A 22727-nucleotide genomic window follows, 5' to 3' on the forward strand; every position below is an offset into this window, starting at 1 on the left:
CCGGCCACTGTTTCAGTTAGACCCGAGGAAGATGCCATCCCTTTAACATCCCTTGGGCTGAAGCAGCACCAGATTCACCTTTCAGGCCTCCTCCTCTCTTTTCATTCTTCCATTGGTGGATCCCCCTCTTTTCTTCTGTAGTTCAGAAAGTGATACGCATGTCTGATGAAAATTTAGAACTGGTTGTCCTAGGTGATATTAAATAGAATTCATGTCTTTTCTTCAGGGATACAGAATACAAAGGACTACAACTTTCGCTGGATCAGGTTTCAGCTACAAAGCCATCATTTCCATATGCAAACTCAACTCCAACTATAACTGACAACAGGAAGGGCAGCAAAGCACGTCTCGCAAGCACCAAGTCAAAATCTAGGACATCACCATATCCACAGGTAGGATCAAGATGATCACCTTAGCTTTGGCTTATCAATGTGTTTAATTTATTTACAAAATGTTTAAAACACACAATACATTACAGCCATATCTTTTAGGATGGCTTCAGATTTTAGAGCAGGGTCTGGACAAAGCAATTTGGGGTCTCCAGTGTCTCAAAAAGCCCTTAAAACCTCATATGACTAATGGGCTTGACTTTGCTCACACTGCCTTAAGCCCATCTACACTGGCTATTTAATGCAATGGGAAACCAGTATTGAAGAAAGTGGTTTTACTGTGTTAATGTTTACATAGGGAATCCTGGAACCAGTTTGAGGTGTGGATGGTTATTATACAAACAACAGAGCACTGATGTACATTAAGGGCTTTTTTGCATGCTTTTGTGGAAGATTGTCATCTAGCCACAACTTTGAAGCTAGTTTCAACTGCATTAAATTGTCAGTGTGAATGATACCACAGACTATGGTGGAAATGTGTGACTCTTCACTCTGCATTTTTTAGAAAGAGCACTTGTGTGTCCCCCACCCCCATCCCAGCGCCGCCACTTTAAACTGTATTGTTACAAGCATATTGTGAAATAAATTTCACTGAAATCAAAGGACTGCTAAGGCAATCGTGTTCACTTTCAGCATTCAGAGTTCTATCAGGCAGTACTTTAGAAATGTAATGTACAACTTCTAGTAGTAAAAAATAACTCCTCAGGAATGCAAGCCAAGAACGTAGCAAAGTTGTTGTGCATATTACATTTTTGATCTATATATCACTAAGTAACTCTGAATTATGAGACACAAAAGGCTGTTGACAAGAATCTTCCTTATGCATCTAGAGATTGTGAACTTGAATATTTAATCTTTGTCAGAGATGATTTCTTGACCACATCTTTTGAATGACTATAAACAGAGAACATTAACCTGAAAAGGCTTTCTATATATCCAACTTTTCCATGTGATTAGTGTAGGAGGAATACTTGGTATCTATAGCAAAACATAGTGTAGCATAGCCAGTGCGATATATAAGTTTATGGTAGGAAACAGAAGAGAAAATATGCAGAATGCTCTTGTAAGGTTAAAAAGGTAAAAAAAAAAAAAACCCTTACTTTTATTGTTGTAAGTAATACAACTTGTATAAAAGAATTGATAGACCCAAAAGGGTACTGTTTCATTACCCAGGTGGGGACCACTAGAGGGAGCTAAACAGAGGAGGATAGTCCACTTTATGGGGGGGAAGGGGGTTGAAGGAGTAAAACCATTCCCCCTATATTCCTGTTATTCCCCCCAGCCATGCCCCCATTGTGGAAACAACTCACATTTATGAAATGTGAAGGGGGGAGGGGGAATAACCAGCAAAAACGACTTCTCTCCCTCATAAAATGGACTATCCTTCTCTGTCTAGGCCCCCTTTTGGAGTCCACTCGGATAATGGAACAGTACCAAATAAAAGTTACCTAACTTTGGTAGAAGAGTCCCTAATCCTGACTCTCATGTCTGTATGGGTGCTTCTGGACAGGGCTTAAACCTGCTTTGAAGGGGGTTAATATCTCCATGGGTGTCCAAAAGAACTGGACTTTGGGGGGGGGGGTTGTCCCCATGCCAGAGTGGTAACTTCTACACTGGCTTTGAAAATGAAATAAAAACTTACTGGGCTGCCATGCCTCCTCTCCTGAGACCTCCTGGTGTGTAGAAATGATGTGCCAGGAGGCTGGGGGGGGGGGGAAGCAATTTCCCTCCTCAACTCCCCCCTCCCAAACTCCTCGAACATTATTTCTATGCACCAGGAAGCCTCTGGAGAGGAGGCATGGCAGCCCAGTAAGTTTTTCTTTTATTTGAAGGCTTTTTTGGGGGCGGGGGGGGGGGAGGCTATAGCCTGAAGAAGCGAGATGGGTTTGGGGACTGGTCCCCGGTAATCAGTACCCACAGGCCCAATACCCAATTAGACCCAGACCTTTCAGGAAGGCCCAGGGCTAACGGGCTATCAAATTAATTAGGGACAAAGCAGGATTCTCCTGCTTTGACCAAAATTTATTCTCTTTTATCTGAGCCGTCGTTTGAATGCCTCAGATAAAAGTTGGACAGGGCTTGCATTTTGGCTCTTTTCTGGAAGGGCCCTGTGACATCCTGAGGCAGAGAGGCCTCGTGGTGCTCCCTTCTTAAACAAAAGGTAATAAATCACACTATAGATTTTAGGGAGGAAAGGGAATGTGCCCTCTTCATGCAGGCAGGAAGCAAAACACCTTTGGTTACACAGATCTAGAAAATAGAAGTAAAAACAAGACAGCAGGCATGCACTGCAGGTTCCCTCTGCTCCTAATTGCTCTATATACCCGTTTTTGATGCTTCTTCACTTCCAACAATTAGGGAGTCTGGGTTAGTCAGGACTCTTTCATAGGAAAGCTCTATAAACAGGTAAGCAGTATCAGGCCCGTAGCCAGGATTTCGATTCGGGGGGGGGGGGGGGAGGGCTGAGTTTTTTTCAGGGGGGGTTTGAGTATGGTGATCAGATCATGATATGAATAAACATAACAGTTTAAATAATGCACCAGTAAGGCCTTTTCGCAAACCACCATGAGAATTTGGGGGGGGGGGGCTGAAGCCCCTCAACCCCCCCCCCCCGGGCTACATGCCTGAGCAGGATGTATGTGAGCATTTCCAGAGAAACGTTTCAAGAGAAACATAGCTGCCCAGAAGGCATAGGATTTCAAAGGGACTTTCCAATCACAGGTTTTTATGGGGTAGGATTATGTGAAGTTACTGAAATTATATAATCATTTATGTCCTCCTGTCTTCTCTTAATTCTATTGATAGTGATATTGAAAACTTATTGACATCATTTGACTTGGACTTTATCCAGACTAATTGAAAAGACCAGAAAGTCCCTGATTTTGTTCCTATTCTATCTAATTCTATTTTGGACAGCCATACACATTTTGTTTATCCCAGAATATTCTCTGTCAGTTCTTGGTATGGTCAGAAACATTTTATATTAGCTCTGCAATTTGATTTCTTTTAATCCAATATAAAATCAGAAAGAATAAGAACAAATTCTGGAACTTTTCAATCAGTCTGGATGTGTCATAAATTTCACAGAGTCTTTGAATACCTTTTTGTTTTGTGGAATAGCCTAGCTGAGGTACCTGCTTGTCTCATTTGTTAATTTGTCTGTTTGGCAAATATCTTTATATTTTACTTAGCAAAACTTATTCTTCTCTGAGTGGTATAATGGCCTCTATTTTTTGTAGTTTTTGTAGATGAAAGGCAATAATAGTTTTTGTAGATGAAGAGTAGAACCTCACAACTTCTGAGGATGCCTGCCAGAGATGTGGGTGCAACATCAGGAGAGAATGCTTCTGGAACATGGCCCTACAGCTCGGAAAACTCACAGCAACCCAAGGCAAGAATAGTTTGTCACATGAGACAGGCAAATGCAATTACAGCAGGACAAGGAGTGTCTTTGGCTAGGACTCATCACATGATATTGCTTGTCTCCTGCCACTCCCCCGAATGGAGAGAGCCTGGAAAGTGTTCCCTTTACAACCACAAATGTATTGATGACCTCCTTTGGCAAAAGAAATGGTTTCCAAAGGTCCCTCCCCAGGAGAATAGAAGAGGGATGCCACTATTTGATAAGTCTCACTTATCCTGCTGTAATTGCAATGCATGACAAGAAGACACATGCCACTATCTGAGTCCAAGTTTGTTATCAGCCTACAATAGAAACAGCCAATGAGCAGAGATTTAAATACTACTTTACAGCATCAGCCATCTACCACAATTCCTTAAGAGTCATTTAGCACCAAATATCAGGCAATCTGTGAACTTTATGACAAAAAAGTAGCAAACCAATACAGACATTGTGTAATATCAGTTGCCAGACCACCACCTCTATAATGAAGTCATCAGGGACTTTTAATTGGCAAAACCCTGACTGTGCGATGGTTCCAAAATTTAGCTTGTGCAGTGAGTTCAGATACTTATGTGGCGGCATTTGCTGTACCCCCTTCACTGTAAATCTCAAACAGCTACTCTCAGCAAGTGATTATAATAGTCGTATTTCTGGTTTAATGAGTTGCAAAGGCAACACCATCCCACTCCCTCCCGGCCACTGAACAAATCTTGCCAGGAAAATCCTGTGATATGTTCGCCTTAGGGTCACTATAAACCGGAAATAATTTCAAAGCACACAGCAGCAACAACAAGCATATCTGCCATTTGCCACTGCAGCTTTCAAAATATCATAAAGGTTTGCTCCACATGCAGTTCATGACAATAATAAATTTGGGAGTTATAAAATATATGGAATGGCTGTCGGAAAAGCTGCCACCTGTGATTCTCTGGCAGGAAGCCTGTGTCCAAACTAACATTCAGGTTATAGTCTTGTTCTGATAGGTTTATCACCTGTCAGTGGTAAACTGACCGCTTCTAGAAGACATGCATTCCCCTGCAGTATTTATTTATTTCAAAATGTATTCCAGCTGGTTCTGCTAAGTTCAAAATAGCTCAAGGAAATGCAAAAAAAGGAAACAAAACATTCCCAAAACAAATAGCAATGATAACATATTTGAAAAAAAAAAAACAACACACCATGAAATACCTGCTTGAAAAATTGAATTTCAAATCCTGAAAATTAAGAGTTATAGTTACAAAGTAACATTCCATTTTTTATTATTTAAAGTAATTCTTTACTATTAGTTACTTTCAAACAACCAAATCCTAGTTAAATACAAAAATAATGTACAGTCCTCTGTACAGTTAACTATAGCTTAATGGTTTTCTCCTTTTCCAAATCTTAGGTTTTCTCTAGATTTCACTCTCCTTATGGATATATTTATATATTCTTCAAAAATATACCATCTAAAATGAGTAACTTGACCTAGTGGTCCTGTTATTTCTGCATTTGCATTTATATACTGAATAAATGGGCACTATATTGCTACAAATTTGAATTCATCCTATTCTTTCGTATTGATTTAACACTATTAACCCCTTAAAACATCATTCCACACATTTCTTTTATGCTATGCAGAAGAAATAGTAAGAACACTGACCTATTGACCATGATAATCTGGGTTTAGTATTACCTTATACTGATTACATAATGAACAGTACTCTTTCAATGATGGCAACATTTGGTTAACAGTTAGGTCAGACTTTAGTTTTTTCAGTAATTCATTTTTACTCTCATACAATTGACTATCATTTTGTGTTTGGAGCTATATTTTCAGTTGTAAAGTTGCAAATTTATTCACTTAGATAACCCAACCCCTATTCCTATGAAAGTTGGAATAATATTTCTAACTTGCCATGTAATGAACCCTAAGATGACATTCCTTCTTCAACATCCCTCACCACAGGCTCTTCTGTGGCTGCTGGATTTGCAGTCCAAGAACATCTGGAGAGCTTCTCTCAGATGCTTCCACCTTGGTCTACAACCATTTGGCAGGCAGTTTCCCTAAGTTGGCACATTTCCCATTGATTAAAAGGATTGTATAAATAATATATGTAATATAGGAGATCTCATACCAGCAGACTTTGCCAACTTTGGAAATAAAAGGAGAAAATAGCCCAGTTATTCTAAAAGTGGCTTCCAAACTGGTACAGACTTGCCACCAGCAGAGCTTATTTTCATGGTCATGCTATATTACTTTAATCTAAGCCTTTCACCATCTGTTCTGACTGTAACAGTGAATACAGAACACACACACTTTACATTTCAGGGTTACATTAGTAAGACGCAAGATAAAAGTGACTTAAAAGCATGCATATGTTCGCAGTACAATGTAGGCTGCATCTGTGATCACCCTCATGTCTGGGACACAAATCAAGAGCGAAGTTACACATTCTTAGTGCTGCCAAGGTTTCATTCTACCAAGGGATACTTTACTGATAAAGACTCTCCCTTTACACAATCAAACATCTTGGCAGGACGTGAGGAAAGCTTCACATATGTCAGGGTGCACCGACACTGTAGAGTTAATGCAGTCTGACTTCACTTTAACAGCCATGGCTCATTGCTATGGGATCATGGGAGCTATGGTTTTACAAGTCTTTAGCCTTCTCTGCCAAAGTGTGCTGGTGCCTCACCAAACTATAATTCCCAGGATTCCATAGCATTGAGCCATGGCTGTTGAAGTGGTGTCAAACTGCAGTAATTCTACAGTGTAGCTGCACCCTGAGTGAAATACCAGACACTGCCTGAAGTGAGTTGTTGACTTCCTCTCAGGGTGCAGAATTTGGGAGCATATAACCTCAAATGGTCCTGATTTGACAGGGACATTTCAATTTCATCATTTGTCATTCTACTTTTTCAGCCAGTTTTAAATTATACTAGTTTCTTTCCCCACCTCACATTGCCCCTCTTTGGGCACTTCCATAAAATGCGGGTTTGAGAGAGAGGACAAAAAAACAAACAAAAAAAAACCACAACCCAGGACCTGAAAGCATGTCCCTACACAGACCTGTGCGTTCTGGGATTTCTTCCCCTGCCATCTTCACAGGTATCCTCTGTCTTGGAACAAGATGGAAGGTAGATGGGAGATATCCAGTGGAAGGTTTTTTTATTTAAAAAATCACTCCATTATGTGCTGAACCATGAATATAAGCAGATTCATATGTGCACATATAATGTTCAGCACATAATAGCATTTTTTAAAAAATAATCTTCCTCCAGATTTCCCCCTGCTCCTAATTGTTGATTCAAGCTCTGTTTAATATTATAAAGTTTAAAATAAAGAGTTTCAAAAAGTTCTGTTCGCTCTCTCTTCGTGCATTCTTTACATCAGCTGTGTGTCCGTTTCATAGCCCAATCAGCTGATCAGCTGTTTCGCGCTTTTTAAAAGTGGAAATGTGCTGGAGCACTCTCTGCAGAGGGGAAGGAAAGAAATCACATGTTTTTGGTGAGTGCAGAGATATACAGGAATGTGAATATGCACATGTTTGTGGGAGGAATCAGGATAAAAGGGGAATATTTATCCCATGTTTTTCGGCTATTGCAGTGAATCAGTGCGCATTTAGCGCTAAAGTCAAGTAGCCACCCTCCTTTTTTAACACTGGGAATCCCATGTGTTAGGTACTGTGTAAATGGGCCCTTTCTCCTTGCTTACTTAGTTGTTGCAAACTGAGTTCAAAGTGCAAATGTAATTTGTACTTGACACAGCAGAAGGGTAAAGAAAGGAATTGAAACTTTCCTTCGAAGTAAACTCAGGCAAAAACAAACTTGCAGCATCTCCCAACTGATATGTTCTTCCTCGTTACTTACTTTTGTCTTTTTGAGCACTTTCTGATGCTGCTTGATTACATTTGGCTTATTTTTCATCTGTGATGTTTGGTGGAAATGCATTACAGATTACAAAAATCAACATTTATGTTACTCAAAAACAAGAAGGCATGAAAATATGTTCCAGAACAAAGATCCCAAATCCTAAATCGACTGTGTCAAATCCTAAATGGTCACTCAAGACACAGGCAAATCACACTGAATTCAGGAGGTCTACTGGGGCTGAAATACCCTAAGGGTATCTGATCCCACCTGATCTTGGAAACTAAATAGCATCAGCCCTGATTAGAATTTGAACTGGAAACTGCCAATGAATACTACGTGCTGTAGGCTATATTTCAGAGGCAGGAACTGGCAAATCACCTTCCTAGGAAAATCTTATGAATCACCATCAGCCAGCAGGTAATCTGAAGACACATACACACGCAATGATGAATGAAACAGATCATATGTTAAATAGCATAATGATTAATAAAAATGCATTCCTATAAAATAATCTAACTTTCTAGGTTGTAATAGAAAGGCGGTTGAGATATCAAAATCTTTTTTGAGAGTGGGTGGATTTCTATGCTGCTGCCAAATGTTACCCAGCAAGGAATGTGCCAGTGCTTAGTGGATTAATTAAGTTTCATCCCAGCAGTTACTTAAGTGTCATGCTTAGGTTCTATTGCAATCTACTGTGTGCAGCAGACCAAGCTTTCACAGCGTCTCTTCTTAACTTAAGTGTTACATAGCTTTGTAACTTGTAAGCTGATACCTTCTGTTGAATTACTCCTTGTTGTTAGAGGCTGAGAGTATAAGCTCTGGAGCTCTTTCAATAAGAAGAAGAGAAAAGAGAGCCAGGCACTCATAAAATGTATCAACTTTCCCATTTTGTCTTGATATTTATATAAAGCTTTAGGTAAAGAGAGACACCATGACAGACTTTGACTCATGTTGGCTGCGGTCCAGCAACCACTTAGAAGGAGACTCATGTGACCAGCTTTCTCATTGCAAGAGGAATTTTCGTAGCCACCCCCAACCAGGGTGAGCTTTCAAATTCCCAGTATTATTAGTCAGAACTTAATCTGAGCTAGGGCTCAGCTACTCTACCTGTTTATAATGCCAAGGATTAACCTTGAACCATTTCAGATGCAATGGGCATTTCTGAGCATGTTCAATGTCTCTGCATTATAGAAAAATAACAATCAAGTCTACATATATGAGACTAGTGGTAATGGGCATAATTATACTAAAACAGCATATTAATGTAACTGTATAAGTGGTGGCGGTAGGAGGAAAAGGAAAGCTAACAATGCCTGACTGAAAGCCAGTAGATCTTGTCTTCCTTTCTTGGCAAACAGTGCACAATCTTGGAAGACTTCCATCTTCTAGCACTGTGCACCAACAGAATCCTGCCCATAGATTCTGGGTTACAAGATTGTGATTTAAGAGGCAGAGGTGAACTCTACCACCATTCCTAGAATAAATAAGATTAGGATTTTATGTTTCTAGAGTTTAAATGAGGGATCTTATGATACTCAGCCTGGACATCTATGAACTGTTTTAAGGCATGGAGTAGTGTTTACATTCAAAAAGATTTGTGCCATGCAGGAAAAGGCAATGAGGTGACTTTTAAATGGATTCTTGGCTTGGTGGAAATATTCGGAGCTGTACTTCTTTGTTTTTGTCAAGTTTTGGAAAGTTACTTTTATTTGTAATAGTTATAGTTACAGCCCCCCCCCCCCCCATCCTAAAGTAACTCTATACTGACTGACTTGTTTTGTTTTTTTTTTAGTAAAAGGAAATTGACATTTCACTGTTAATTCAAAGATGCACCAGTTGATGAGGACTAGGATGGGCCCAAGCCTTTACTGCTAGCAGAAGTTCCTTCTGCTGGGAGAACATTCCTTTGAGAATTGCAACAGAACAGTTTATTGTTTAGATCTGCTGATAGAAGGAATCAGGAGAAGCAAATATTGTGGCAGAACTTCAAGCTTTGTGAATAACGAATAGTTAACTGGAAAGTCTGTGTGAAAGGGATTTCAGCTTAAGGGGAGCAAGGCAAACTTAAATAGTGACTTCAGCAGTCTTTTGGGAAAAGGCCACAAGAAGTAGAAAGAGACATTGTCTCAGAGATTATAAGACCACCCCTCTTCCGCCACCTCCTCCCACCCCGTGAAGGTAGGGAGAGAAGGTGGGTGATCCAAACTAAAGAATTAAAAACATCTAAAAACAATTACATCCATTATTAAAACAAGTAAGAAAAACCCTCTCCAGAATAAAATTAGTTTTGGGTCTTCGCCTTTTAAATGATTAGCCGGGGGGGGGGGGGGGGGGTTGAAGAAAAAAATCAGTAAGTTTTGCTCAAATTCCTTTAGCTTTCACACTTGCGCTATTTCTGGATCTTGTCTCATTTTCCACACTATTTGGGAGAGATTATGGCCACATTTTAGTTGATAAAAAACAGATTATTCAGTTCATCATCCTTCCGCAAAGGCAAGACTGGCCAACTGCAGAGGGGTCAGGGGGTCTTTTTATACAACGAACCCACTCAGTTATTCAGTTAGAATTTTAAGGGCCTGTTCAAGGTGTTGATCCCCACCTGCGAATTAGGCCCAGGAGTTTGGACAGTTCTGTTAAATTCCAAACTAAAAACTAGAGTGGATTCTCTACTTATGGACATCAAGGTCATCAGTCACCACCGACTAAATTCTATATTTCTATAGTTAAAAGGATTGCAGCATATCTACATTGAATTGATTTTGTTGACTTTCATTGCAATGTTATTGCCACTATATCTCATAGGTCAAGGGAACAACATGCCATGTTTTCTCCCTTTTCGTTTTTCATAAATATCTCTTTAAGCTTTCCTTGGGTTAAAATATCTTCACAAACTCTAAAAAGCTCTACGATCATCCATGCTATGTTCGTAGTTGTTTCATGCTTTGCTGGTGCATTGGATTAGCCCATGAAATGTCAGATCTTGTTTTCAGAAATGCACAGCCACCCTTGTCAGAATCCAGCAAAAAGTATTGAGATGACTGGAAATGGCTCAAAATAGTTCAGATGAATTCCCTGGTGCTCCTTTATTGCCAGTCATCCCTTTAGTTTTGGAAAGTGGTGAGTGAAGCCAGGCAAATTTCCATACCAGAGATTGTGATTTGACTGGAGAAGCCACTTTTAAAAAATAACAAAAAAATATGTGAGAAAATAAGAAACAACTTCCTTGTTTGGATGGAATAGCTTTCCTATTGCTACTCATTCTTGCCTGCAAAAGGCGCTTGGTAACCTGTGCTTTTTGCTTAGAAGATCATGTGGATGTGAGTGTGTGTATTAAAATGTGGCCAAATTGTCTCACCCCCAACAAATGGAAAAGTTGTACCTTGGTCCTAGGTGATGTAGAGAGCATTGCAATCCTTTTTTATTATTATTTCAAAAAAACAAACACGTGGGGCTATCTTGGGAGCAGCTTGCAGGCCAACTTCCCCCATCCATGTTCCACATTACCACCATAGTTTCCCCCTAGAATTTCATTCATTCGTCTATAAAATCTTCAAATATAAATGTTTTAAAATCATTTTAACTGTTTTCAAAATCTTTCCATTATTACATTTTAATTCATGTATCTTCATGTTGTGATTTAATTAGGGGAAACCTCCAGAGACCAGGTCTTGTGCATGTGTTACCTGAGAACAAGAGGGCCTCCCCACAAGCTTCTCAGCTTTACCTCAGTTGTAAATGAGGCTTGGTGTTGACATTTCCAGGGAGCGGAGCGATGGAAGGAGTGGGGATAGTGAAAAATATGAGCAATGTGCTGAAGGATTCCCTCCTCACATGTCCAGCAAGTGTTTTAGGAGAAATAGAGTCACACCTGTGGGCCCCATCCATCACTGAACATTTTATACTTATTAGAAAGGAGAGAGCCACATGGTGGTTTGGATGCTGGATTACAACTCTGCAGATCAGAGTTTAAATCCCTGGGCTGGGCAGGGATATGGGAGTCATATGCAAGTAATTGTTGGCAAGCCTGCAAAGAGGGAAGTGATGAGATATAATCATTTTTAGCCTCCAATAGCAATTGACATATTTTGTGTACCTGTCTGCAAAAGGAAGGACAGTGTCCCTAACCTCTTTTACTTATGTCATCAGAATAAAAAATTGAACTGTCAACTACATTCCTGTTCCCACCCATGCAGTTCTGTGTTCCACTACACCATTTGAAAATCTCCAGATCTGCTGCTAACAAGCAATTTGGAAAAGTAGTATTGTGAATAATTTCCTGTACTTTAATATTTTCCGCTTTCTCTCTTTCTCATTGTACTTATACCTTTACTTATACCTTTCAGCCAAAAAAGGGTGTTTAAAACATCTGACTATTGTAAAAAGCACATTAAAAAACCAAAAGCCTATCTAAAACATAACATTTAATGCATTTTCTGCATGCGAGACTGCATTTCTCTATTATTGCAATTTGATGTAAGGCAGAATTTCTGATCAGGCACACATTCAATAAATAGGGCTGATCCTACTGAGCTTCCAAGATCAGGCAGGATGCGGTATCTTTAGGGTATATTTTCATTGAAATAGTAATCCCTAGCTTAGTGCCCTCCATATCTGTTGAACTACAACTTTGATCATGGGTAGTCAGTGAAGTCCTTCTTTCACTTCCAGTTCCACTGATATGTGGATGGAAGTCAAATTCCTAATACATCTTATTGTGTTTGAACCATGACCCTTGATTTCTCCTTTTCTTTTATTTGCAGTATTCTGGATTTCATACTGAAAGATCTGAGTCTGACCATGAGAGCCAATGGGGTGGAAGTCCATTGACTGACACTGCATCTCCACAGTTAATGGATCCCTCTGAAAGGCCAAACTCTCAGCATCATGATATCTCCTGTGCCTATAGACAATACTCGGACCGCAATGCTCTCTGCTATGGTTTTGCACTTGACAATTCCAAGCTGGCAGATGAGAGACACTTCCATACTCAGGCCTGTGAAGGTGGCAGGTGTGAAGCTGGCCGATACTTCCTTGGCACACCCCAGTCTGGGAGAGAGTCATGGTGGGGTTCTCGCTCTGCCCTGCCCCTCACCAAGTCTTCTCCGGAGAGCAGGGAGACCTATGACAACAGCATGCCTCACATAACTTCCATTCACCGGATACATGGTAAGTTGTGAAACAAGATGAAGCAAAACAAAAACTGCCAGAAAATAAGCTGTGGTATCTTGATAACTTTTCAGTTTACTTATGAATCCTGCAGTGAAGTTGGGAGCCACCTTTCCTTGTCTGGTTCGTTCCAAACAAAGAAGGCTTGGTGTTCCATATTAGAATGGATAGATAATATATTCTGGTTATTAGGAATGGAATAAACATATTTAGATGAGACTTTCAGCAATTATTCTTAATTCATCTGCTGCCTCCTTTCCTCTCCCTTTCTTCTTCCCTCTTTTTCTCTCTGAGGGAGAGAGGAAGGGAAACAGGAAGGCAGACAAATATTCACCTCAGTCTACAGTTTGAAAAGTGATTTTTAACAACAAAACACTTTCGGAAGATTCCTAAGCTGAATCCACACCTGCAAAACCATTCATTCTTATCTTTATCTAGATCAGTGGTTCTCAACCCGTGGATCCCCAGATGCCTTCAACTCCCAAAACTCCTAACAGCTGGTAAAGTGGCTGGGATTTCTGGGAGTTGCAGGCCGAAACACTTGGGGACCCACAGGTTGAGAACCACTGATCTAGATCCTGGTTGAACACATGGTGTTTCAAAGGGCTTTAATCTGATGGTTATTGTGGGGGAGGCAGACCCTTTTTACCCTGCAGATTCTAGGGGAAACTGGCATTTTCACACATGTTTCCTTCACCCTGAATTAGGATCAGAGTGGAATTGGAGGGTGAAGTGGTTGGCGGGAGAGTAGGGGCTTACTTGGCATCCCCATCCTACAAATATATTTTTTTAATGTTTGGTTTATGCTTGCGAATATCCAAAGGTCTGAGACTTTACTCAGGACTATAATGTTATATTTAACAGAGTGGGAATTCATTTCTGCATTCTTGTAAAGATATCTTTGATCTGTGTATGTATACTGATATCCACACATTTGAATACCAGATGGGCCTGAGATTTTCTGCATTCTGAGCATTTTATTAAATTCGATGGGAATTCAATCTCGGGTTCTAACAAAGATCGGGTCACGCATCTAAAACCATTTACTTGGAAGGAAGTGAAGTTCATTGTCACAGGCACTTATGCCCAGGTAAAGCCTACAGCAAGCATGTAGCCGGGGGGGCTTGAGGGGCTTCAGCCCCCCCCCCCCCAAATTCTCATGGTGGTTCACGAAAAGGCCTTACTGGTGCATTATTTAAACTGTTATGTTTATTCATATCATGATCTGATCACCATACTCAATATATCCCATATGCATGGGGGTATTGGGGTAACGATACAAAACATTTGCTAGGGTAGATCCTCTTTCACTCAGATTCAGCCCCCCCCCGAAACAAACTCAGCCCCCCCCCCCAATCGAAATCCCGGCTACGGGCCTGGCCTACAGGGAAAACATTTATGCCCGATGTTCATTAACAGTGCATTTGCATACGTTTCTAGACATAAGTAAGTCCAACTGAGTTCACTTTGACTTATTCCACAGTAAGATAATGGCAACTTCATTGGAGAATAAATTCCTTTGGATTTTAAGAAATCAATTCAAAGAAACACAGGGAGCTGTTGTAGGTTTTTCGGGCTATATGGCCATGTTCTAGAGGCATTCTCTCCTGACGTTTTGCCTGCATCTATGGCAAGCATCCTCAGAGTGACCTCACAACCTCTGAGGATGCTTGCCATAGATTCAGGCAAAACGTCAGGAGAGAATGCCTCTAGAATATGGCCATATAGCCCGAAAAACCTACAACAACCCAGTGAGTCCGGCCATGAAAGCCTTCAACAATACATTCAACACAGGGATGATTGGGCTTTAATTTTTATTGATTTGGGACTGAGAAATTAGCTGTGTTCCATTTGTAGAATTTTTTATTTGAAAATTCTGTTAATCTTGAGAGAATATCACGTGAGATATTTAAATGTCATGGCCTAAACTGAATGAGGAGATATTTAATTTACCAAACACATGTGCACATGGCACATAGAGAATTATACAGAGATACAGAGTATTGTGAGGTCATGAGGTTTCAGAGGGAAAAGAAAAGCAGGGATGACATGACAGCTAATGGGAGTGCAGGTGGGTGGTAAGAATAATCAAAATATGATTGTTTATATGAATATACAGGTATTCATTTATAAAAGGAAGAAAAAGAAAAAATGTAGCTGCTGCAGTTTTGTTATCTAAAATAATCCAATGTGATGAGCACATGAACATTGTAGAAAAGCACTTTTGCACTGAGTTCAAGGTGGGGAAACAGCAGCTTTGAGGACCAACTTAAATCCAGATTAATATGGGTGAGTGTGACATTAATGGGGTCAAACCGGGGCAGGATGCTGCGCCCAGCCCTCATTTGGATTCAGCAATAGTGGCCAAGAGGGCTGAATTACTTCAGAAATTGCAGTCCAAAGGGTCACTATTCTATCCAGTCCTATTTCAGTCCATTTTCCTAGCCTTATTCGAAACAATGAGCAAACAGAAAAAAACACTATTTCACTTTCTCTCCACACACAGTTATCTCTGAGTTCCTTCAGATGGGTCCAAAGCCTTGGAATATGGTGGGGGTTATAACTGTACTTATTGGGGTGTTTTGCATATCCAAATTATATTGGTCTATTATGAATTTCTGGGGCTTGCCATGATTTTGTTAAATCCTGGATAGAGCATGAGATGTTTTTTTCTGCTCCAAGCAGGAGTAAAATCCTGTGATGCCTCGTTGTCTCAGGTCCTTCTGTGCTGCTCAGTGGAGGTATGACATTTGTCACCATTGTTTCCTCATCTCCTTTCTCTCATCAAAAGTCTGGTTAAATATCTGGTGGCACACTCATACACAGACTGTAGTGGTCTTTGCTAAAAGTGTAGATCTGTGGAACTGTCAGTATGTCAAATCACTTCAAAGTATTCTGAATTAAAGCCTAGTATGCTAACTGTACATTCCCCCATAACCATTAATTTCTATTGTGGTTTGGAAATTAAGCTTCTGGCATTGGTTGCCTTGGCTAGTACAGTGGCATGGTAATGGTCAATTGTTCAGGAAGTAAATATTTTGAAAGCCAGCTTTTGCAAATGAAGAGACATTTGCCAAAAGCCTGAGAATAGGAATATGAACTGAATGCTAGAGAAAAAAAATCACAATGTATGATATCTAAATGACAACTAAGCTAAAGGAAGGTTCAGAGATACTGTCAACTAAAGTAAAAAATAGCAATACCTCCAAGCTCTGTCCAGTTATGCTTCCTACTGAATCTCAAACTATATGCACCAGGAACATAAAAGGTCAAAAATGGCTAAAGTACAGTATGCGTTGAAACTTATCACGGCTGGAGAAAACTTGCAGGGAATATACTTCTTACTTCCACCTCCAGTGGAAATGCATTCAGTGCTGAATGTTCTGCTTTAATCAGCTTTTAACCCAATGCTGACTGCTAATCACCTTTGTTTTATTACCCTTACAGGAAGAGGGCACTGGGATGAAGAAAGTGTTGTTAGTTCCCCAGATCCTGGTTCTGCAAGTGAATCCGGGGACCGCTACCACTCGGAGCATTATCAGGGCAGTCCGCATGAGCCCAGCAAAATTGAAACTCTCATCAGAGCAACTCAGCAGATGATAAAAGAAGAAGAAAACAGGCTACAGTTACGAAAATCGACTTCCGACCAGCTGGTTTCCCTTAATGGAGCAGGAAAGAAACATTCAGCTTGTTTTGCAAACTACCACCAGCCACAGCAGTTGAGAGGAGATGTCTGTCGGGGCCCCAGCATCTCCAACACCACATCTCCCTGTGAACACACACAACAACGAGAAGGGAAGATGCTCAGCCCTCATGAGAACGACTACGACAACAGCCCCACAAGCCTCTCTAGAATAAGCAGCCCCAATTCTGACCGCATTTCTAAATCAGGATTGATCCTGGCAAAAGACTACCTTCATTCTGAAGTGTCACCTCATCAAACTCCAGCAGAGAACAATCCCACGGGTTCACCAAACTATTACAGTTCCCATAGGCAGTATTTTGATAAGCACGCTTACACGTTGACGGGATATGCTCTGGAGCACCTTTATGACAGTGAAACTATTAGAAACTATTCTTTAGGTTGCAATGGATCCCATTTTGATGTGACTTCTCATCTAAGGATGCAGCAAGATCCAGCACAGGGACACAAGGGGACATCTGTTATAATAACCAATGGAAGCTGATGGGTATTTCCCACACTTTTTTTCTTACTTAAAAATATGTTTGTGCTAGAAAAGAAACTTTGCAGTAATAGCAGCAGGCATACATGTTTCAACAACCTTGTTGTTACCAGTCGTTGATAAACTACAATGCACTAGGAGGTGGGAATTGTAAGGTAGTGAACAGGTCTCTGTTCATCCATCTTCTTGTTTTAATAAAGCACTGGCATTGATGCTCAAGACATGCATAGAGCTGTATCTAAGATAAATCTAAAAGATAGCAAAAATATTACGGAGGAGGTCTAAGCCACAAACATCTGTGAGATACCCAATAAGCAGTTTGGTGCCACTGGAATAATGATAGATAAGGCCAGAATTCCTTAGCAGCCTGACCTCCTCTGGCTCTAGTAAAACAAACCCACTAGGCACTCTTTACATGCAAAGAAGGGAAAGGAATGGGAAAAGGAGAAATGGATATTTTGAAATGTCAAAACAAAATTGGTATAATTTCACATTTATACAAGTATTTCTCCACAATTGGTGTGAAGCATGACTGGCCAAAAGTTAAAATTCCTACATATTTATTTGCTGGGTATTGACAATTGTGCAGAGGTCTGTATGCTAGGTAGAGACACACAACATGAGTAGAAAGCAGACTACTTGGAAGGAAAGAATAGGAAATTAACGTTTCCTTGCCTGGTTTGAATAATGGAAGAGCTGTAACTGTGTGGATCTAGACCAGAGGGCCAGTTTCAATTGTGATCCTATTCTGAATGATGATTATGGTCTAGGGAAAAAGATAGTTGTAGGTAAGCAAAAAACAGTTTGGCAGGCACTACATGTCTGATGGCAATCTAACCAGGAGTATGATGTGAGGAGGTAGATGAACAGTTTTCCTTCTAGCTAAAGAAGCAATTGGGGAAGGTCCAGCAGGGAAGCAGTTAGAGGAGCAGGTCAAAGCCACAAGTGGAAAGTTATAACAAATACATTACCAAAAAGACCTTAAACAAAATCAAATGAATGAAAAGCTAAAAAGGAACAAAGCTTTTCTAAATGGATGGTTTTCTCCATTGCAAAATAACCAAATGAGTCACAGGTAATGATGTCAGTGAATTGAATTTGGTGAAAACTCAGAATCTTTTTTCTCATACTTAGTCATATTTTAAGAAGCAAACTCATTTGTTGTAATGGGGCTGACTCTAAAATACTGTAAGTTAGTGGTAGCATTTTAATCTGTGAAAATGTCATGACATCGCTCTGTTTTCATTTTTCTCCACATATTTCATGTCAGAATGGAATACGGCTAACACAAATGTGGGGAATCTGTGGTCTTCCCAATTATATTAGACTTTCATCCCATTTTGAGGGGTGGGGGGGAATAATCATCTTTGCATGACATTTTATGGGGTTCCGTCTTTAAAGAAGAAGGAAAATTTACTTACCTCATCACACAGGATTACCTCCTCCCCTTTCTAGCTCAACCATCCACTTAATTTCCCATCACACAGACTGGCAATTGCCACAGCTTTAAAACATTCATTTCAATGGGATTTTCTCCCTTCTTTGAATCCTCCCTCTTGAAAAGACCAGCAAACCTTTAGTAACCCTTTCCACAATCTATCCCTCCTTTGAATCCCTCCACTTTTAACAATTCTTTCAATTGAATCTTTCCCCCTTCTCTTTGAAACTCTCCTCTAGAGGAGATCAGCACATTAACAAACACTTCTTTCAGTGGGACACACACTGTCTTTATACCACTAACGCACAGATAGATCATAAAACAGAGTGTCAATGGCCATTTTTGGGCATTTCTACACACATGCAATGGAGTGGAGTCAATTTGTGGCTGGCTTTGAAATCCTCCCGTTTCTGCATGCTGTGGAAATGGGGTCCCACGAGGAACTACTGGAAGCAATCCTGCATCATTTGATGGGCTCAGTGGAAGCCCGTCTTTGAACTGTGTAGAAACAGAGGGAAAAAACCGTATGATGAAGTTTGACTCCGGACAGGTCACTATAGTTGGTGTCTAGATGAGTTGAGACCACATTGTTTCCACTGGGCTGTCACCTAATCGTCTGTGTTGTCACCATTGCTCACAGTCAGCCATGGAGCTCCATCCAAGCACTTGCCTGTTGCCTGTTGCAGAAACTGACCATAGAGTTGCCCTGGAGGACCTAGTGATTTCTAGGGGGAATATATTAACAAAATCCATAAAAATATACATGTAAATGTGGAGGGCTGATTGTAGTTTTACATTTCATACCAACTGATCAAGTAGCACTTCTTTCTATCTTCAGTAACACCGATGACATTGGAAAAAATAGTGACACAAAAATGCTCAACCATGACAGAAAGAGCAGCAGGCTGCAACAGCTAATGACACCATAGTAACACGTGGTCAATCAATTCAGATCTAGCGATAACATTTGTTTTGTACTGATTCTAAGTATTAGTGATGATTTTTAAAATAGAAATTCACCAGTTTAGCACGGGGCTTTGAACACTTTGTTCTGACTTGGAATCTCTCAGTATTTAACCTTGTGGTACTGAATTAGGATGGCCACATTTTTATTTCTGAATAGGTTTCTCATCTTCAAGGACTACATCGGAGACAGACTCAGTGTAGAGAACCCATTGAACCTATTGTACCTATTGAATTTGGTCAAGATGGATGGCAATTTCATTAATTTTCTCCTAATAATTTAGCAAAATCCAAGAGTATCATAAAAATGAAAAAGTATCTTGAGCTATTATTTAAACAAGTTAATGTGAGAGAACCATCCTTTGCTAGGTTTGTGCTAAACAACCATGTGGAAGTAGTAATGTCTAGTTTGGAATAACCATATTGACAAGTTGAATCTCCCCTGATTCAGTATGAGCTTAGCCTTCCCACCATGCTTGCATAAATCAATACGAAGGAGAGTCAATGGTTAACATGGGCATGCTGTGTGGGAAGTGACTCCTTTCACACGATGTCATTCATCAGCATGCTCTCATATCCATCAGCATCAACTGACAGAGACTAGGACATGTGTAACCGAGTAACTTCAGTGGTCAAGATAGCAAACATTATGAATGAGGAAGATCTTGAAATTTAGGAGAGGCTGCAGAAGTTTGCTTTCACCTGAATCCATATGGATGAAAAAAACTTGGTTTCTTCTTTTCCTCTCCCATCAGTTGAGTTAACTGAATTATCCAGTCAATTTCAGCCTTGATTAGACTGAAAGTTGATGGTCTGCAAAGGAATCGACACCACTAGATTAAAGTTGCTGATGTTATCACATTGAATTCAGTTTGCAGCAGCTGAAAGAGGGAAAGTAGAAGGCGACAGTAACTGGGACATTTTAAATGCAGGTGAACAAAATGGAATGACAGAAGATTAACTGGGTCTGACCTTGCCAAATTCAGGAAGTTATTGGGTATGTGCTGTGCATAGAATATCATAAGAAGTCTGAATTAAGTAGTATGCCTAATAACTCTACTATTAGGTAAACTGAGGCAGGTCACTAGCTTCCTCTTCTCCAAAGGCAGGCAAACTGTTTTGGGCAAGTCTTGTGAATAGAATTTCAAAGTTTATGAACAGAAAAATGCTAGAGCATCAATCAACGTTTTCTTCAGAAATGACTACATTTTTGAATTATGATACTTATAGGCTTTATACATATGAAAGTTGGGACTCCGAAGATGCTGTCAAGAGTTGTCAAAGTTTGATAAAAGACTGAATTTAGGCATGAGAGGAAATGAAATGAAATCCCTTTTCATATAACTGTCTAAGCTGCAAAGCCCATTTACTAAATTGTCTGCTAGATCTCTTCACAAAGAAGTGCCCGTGAAATGTGTCTCTGTGATTATGATAACCTTCTAATCACAATAATAGATCTGAATAGATTATGCTAAATACAAACTACATGTTTTCTCCAAAATGTAGGGGAGGAAAGGGTGAGTAGTCTGTCATGTATAGATATGCTGTTGACCACTTCTTTCTCAGAGCGTTCATTTTTTTAATTGTTTGTACATACAATGTGACATTTTCCTTACATTGAAAATGTGGCTATTTATCTGAATTAAGATTCCATTTTCTTAAACTTGGATCTAACAATTGCTATAACTTAGGAGCACTTCATAATTCTTGCAAAATTAATATGACATTTTTTCTCATCTGGAAGACATCTTGGGTAAATGCGTATTTGAAATATCAATTTATATCTGCATTAAGCATCTTTTAGAACAGTTATAAATTTATTTTTGACCTTCAAATACTTGTTTTACATTAATTATGATATGACAGTTTTCCAATGTGATCTGAATATTAATGCAATACATTTGCTTTCAAATGTAACATATGCCAAATGCAACAAATACACTTACCGATTTATCACATTACAATGTTACAGTGCTATAACACTATGATTTTATAGTGGCACGTTAGCTGCCATGGCAACATACTATAGCATCCTGGGATTTGCAGTTTAGGGAAAGGCATTTAAAATTCCTGACCAAAGAGTTTGTGGGTCTCACTAAACTACCAACAGCAGGATTCTGAAAGGTCAAAGTGAAATATAATGTTATAGCAGCATAGTGTGATGAGAAATTTAGTACTTGAAATTAACATGTGAAATTGAGAATTCAAACAGTCTAGGAATTTTGAGTAATATAGATACAGTTTCTCCTCATAAGACCCCCATATCCATAAGGAATAAGTTACTGGCCTGACCATTACCACACAAAACTGTCAATACAACTGAAAACCATTTAATATACTCACCTTCAGTTCCAGCATACCATAGAGTTGCATTGGGAGAGAATGAAGAGTCTGTTCACTTGGGCTTCAAATGGGAAGAACAAATGGACAGGTTAAAGATGGGCACTTATCCCTTGTAAAGATTGCACTCTTGTCGTGAACTGCATTAAGCTCAACAGAGTTTGCTCCCAGTTAAGTGCGTGTAGGATTATACCCTTAATATGGTATTCCTATAGGCAACCGTGAGGCAGGAAACTCCATTCCATGAATGGAACATAAACTAGGATCCAAGTCAAAGAATCTGATCCCATCTCAGTTGGATGTACGTAAGCAATTAAAATCTATATACTTAAGTGCACCTAACTTGTAGAGAATTGGCCTGAAAAATCAAACTTTCCAGTTTTCACTATTTGTGACCTCTTTTTTAAAAAATAGTGAAACCAAGTACATTTACTTATTACTGTAGTTATTTAAACTATTTTAAACAAAAATATTTAATTTGTAATGCATGTGACTTTGTTTTTAAATGGAAAAAATGTTCTGAAAATACATAAAATACATAAGCTAGCTTTAAAAGGACAGTGTTTTTACATTTAACAAAGAATTTATGCACAACTATTTTCTGTTTAAGTACTGACACTTTCTTATTTTTCCCCCTAAAAAGAGGGCGGAAGGTATGAAATGTATTACTGTACTTAAGAGCACTCTCCTAATAATGCTATCCTTTCTGTTTGCTTTCCAACTTCCATATGAGCAACATTCTCCTTAGCCAATTGACTTAAAAGTGGGTTGCAATAAATCTAAGGAAACTTAGTTACAAATAAGCATGCTTTGGACAGTACCTAAGAAAACTGACTTAAGCATCTTTATTTGGAAACATGTTCCATAAAACCATATAGATATTTTACTCATGTACTGTCTATGGATATAGAATTCTGCAGATGCTTCACTACAGGTATTATGCTCTAGCATGCACTTCAATAAAGAGGCTGTTGGCCATGTTGTCTGGG

The 22727-nt window shown here is 39.6% G+C and overlaps 1 protein-coding gene across 1 annotated transcript in view; it reads left to right on the plus strand.

The window, feature by feature from the left end:
• The window catches only part of SIM1 (SIM bHLH transcription factor 1), an 89885-nt gene extending 67757 nt beyond the window's left edge, over positions 1–22128 (plus strand). Inside the window, exons 9-11 of the mRNA XM_060753087.2 lie at positions 227–392; positions 12408–12813; positions 16261–22128. Coding sequence (XP_060609070.2) covers positions 227–392; positions 12408–12813; positions 16261–17000 — 1312 coding nt within the window. The 3' untranslated portion in view covers positions 17001–22128. The remainder of the gene's footprint in view (positions 1–226; positions 393–12407; positions 12814–16260) is intronic.
• Positions 22129–22727: the final 599 nt, after the last annotated feature.

Source organism: Anolis sagrei, chromosome 1 (genome assembly GCF_037176765.1).
Source record: "Anolis sagrei isolate rAnoSag1 chromosome 1, rAnoSag1.mat, whole genome shotgun sequence".
NCBI lineage: Eukaryota > Metazoa > Chordata > Lepidosauria > Squamata > Dactyloidae > Anolis > Anolis sagrei.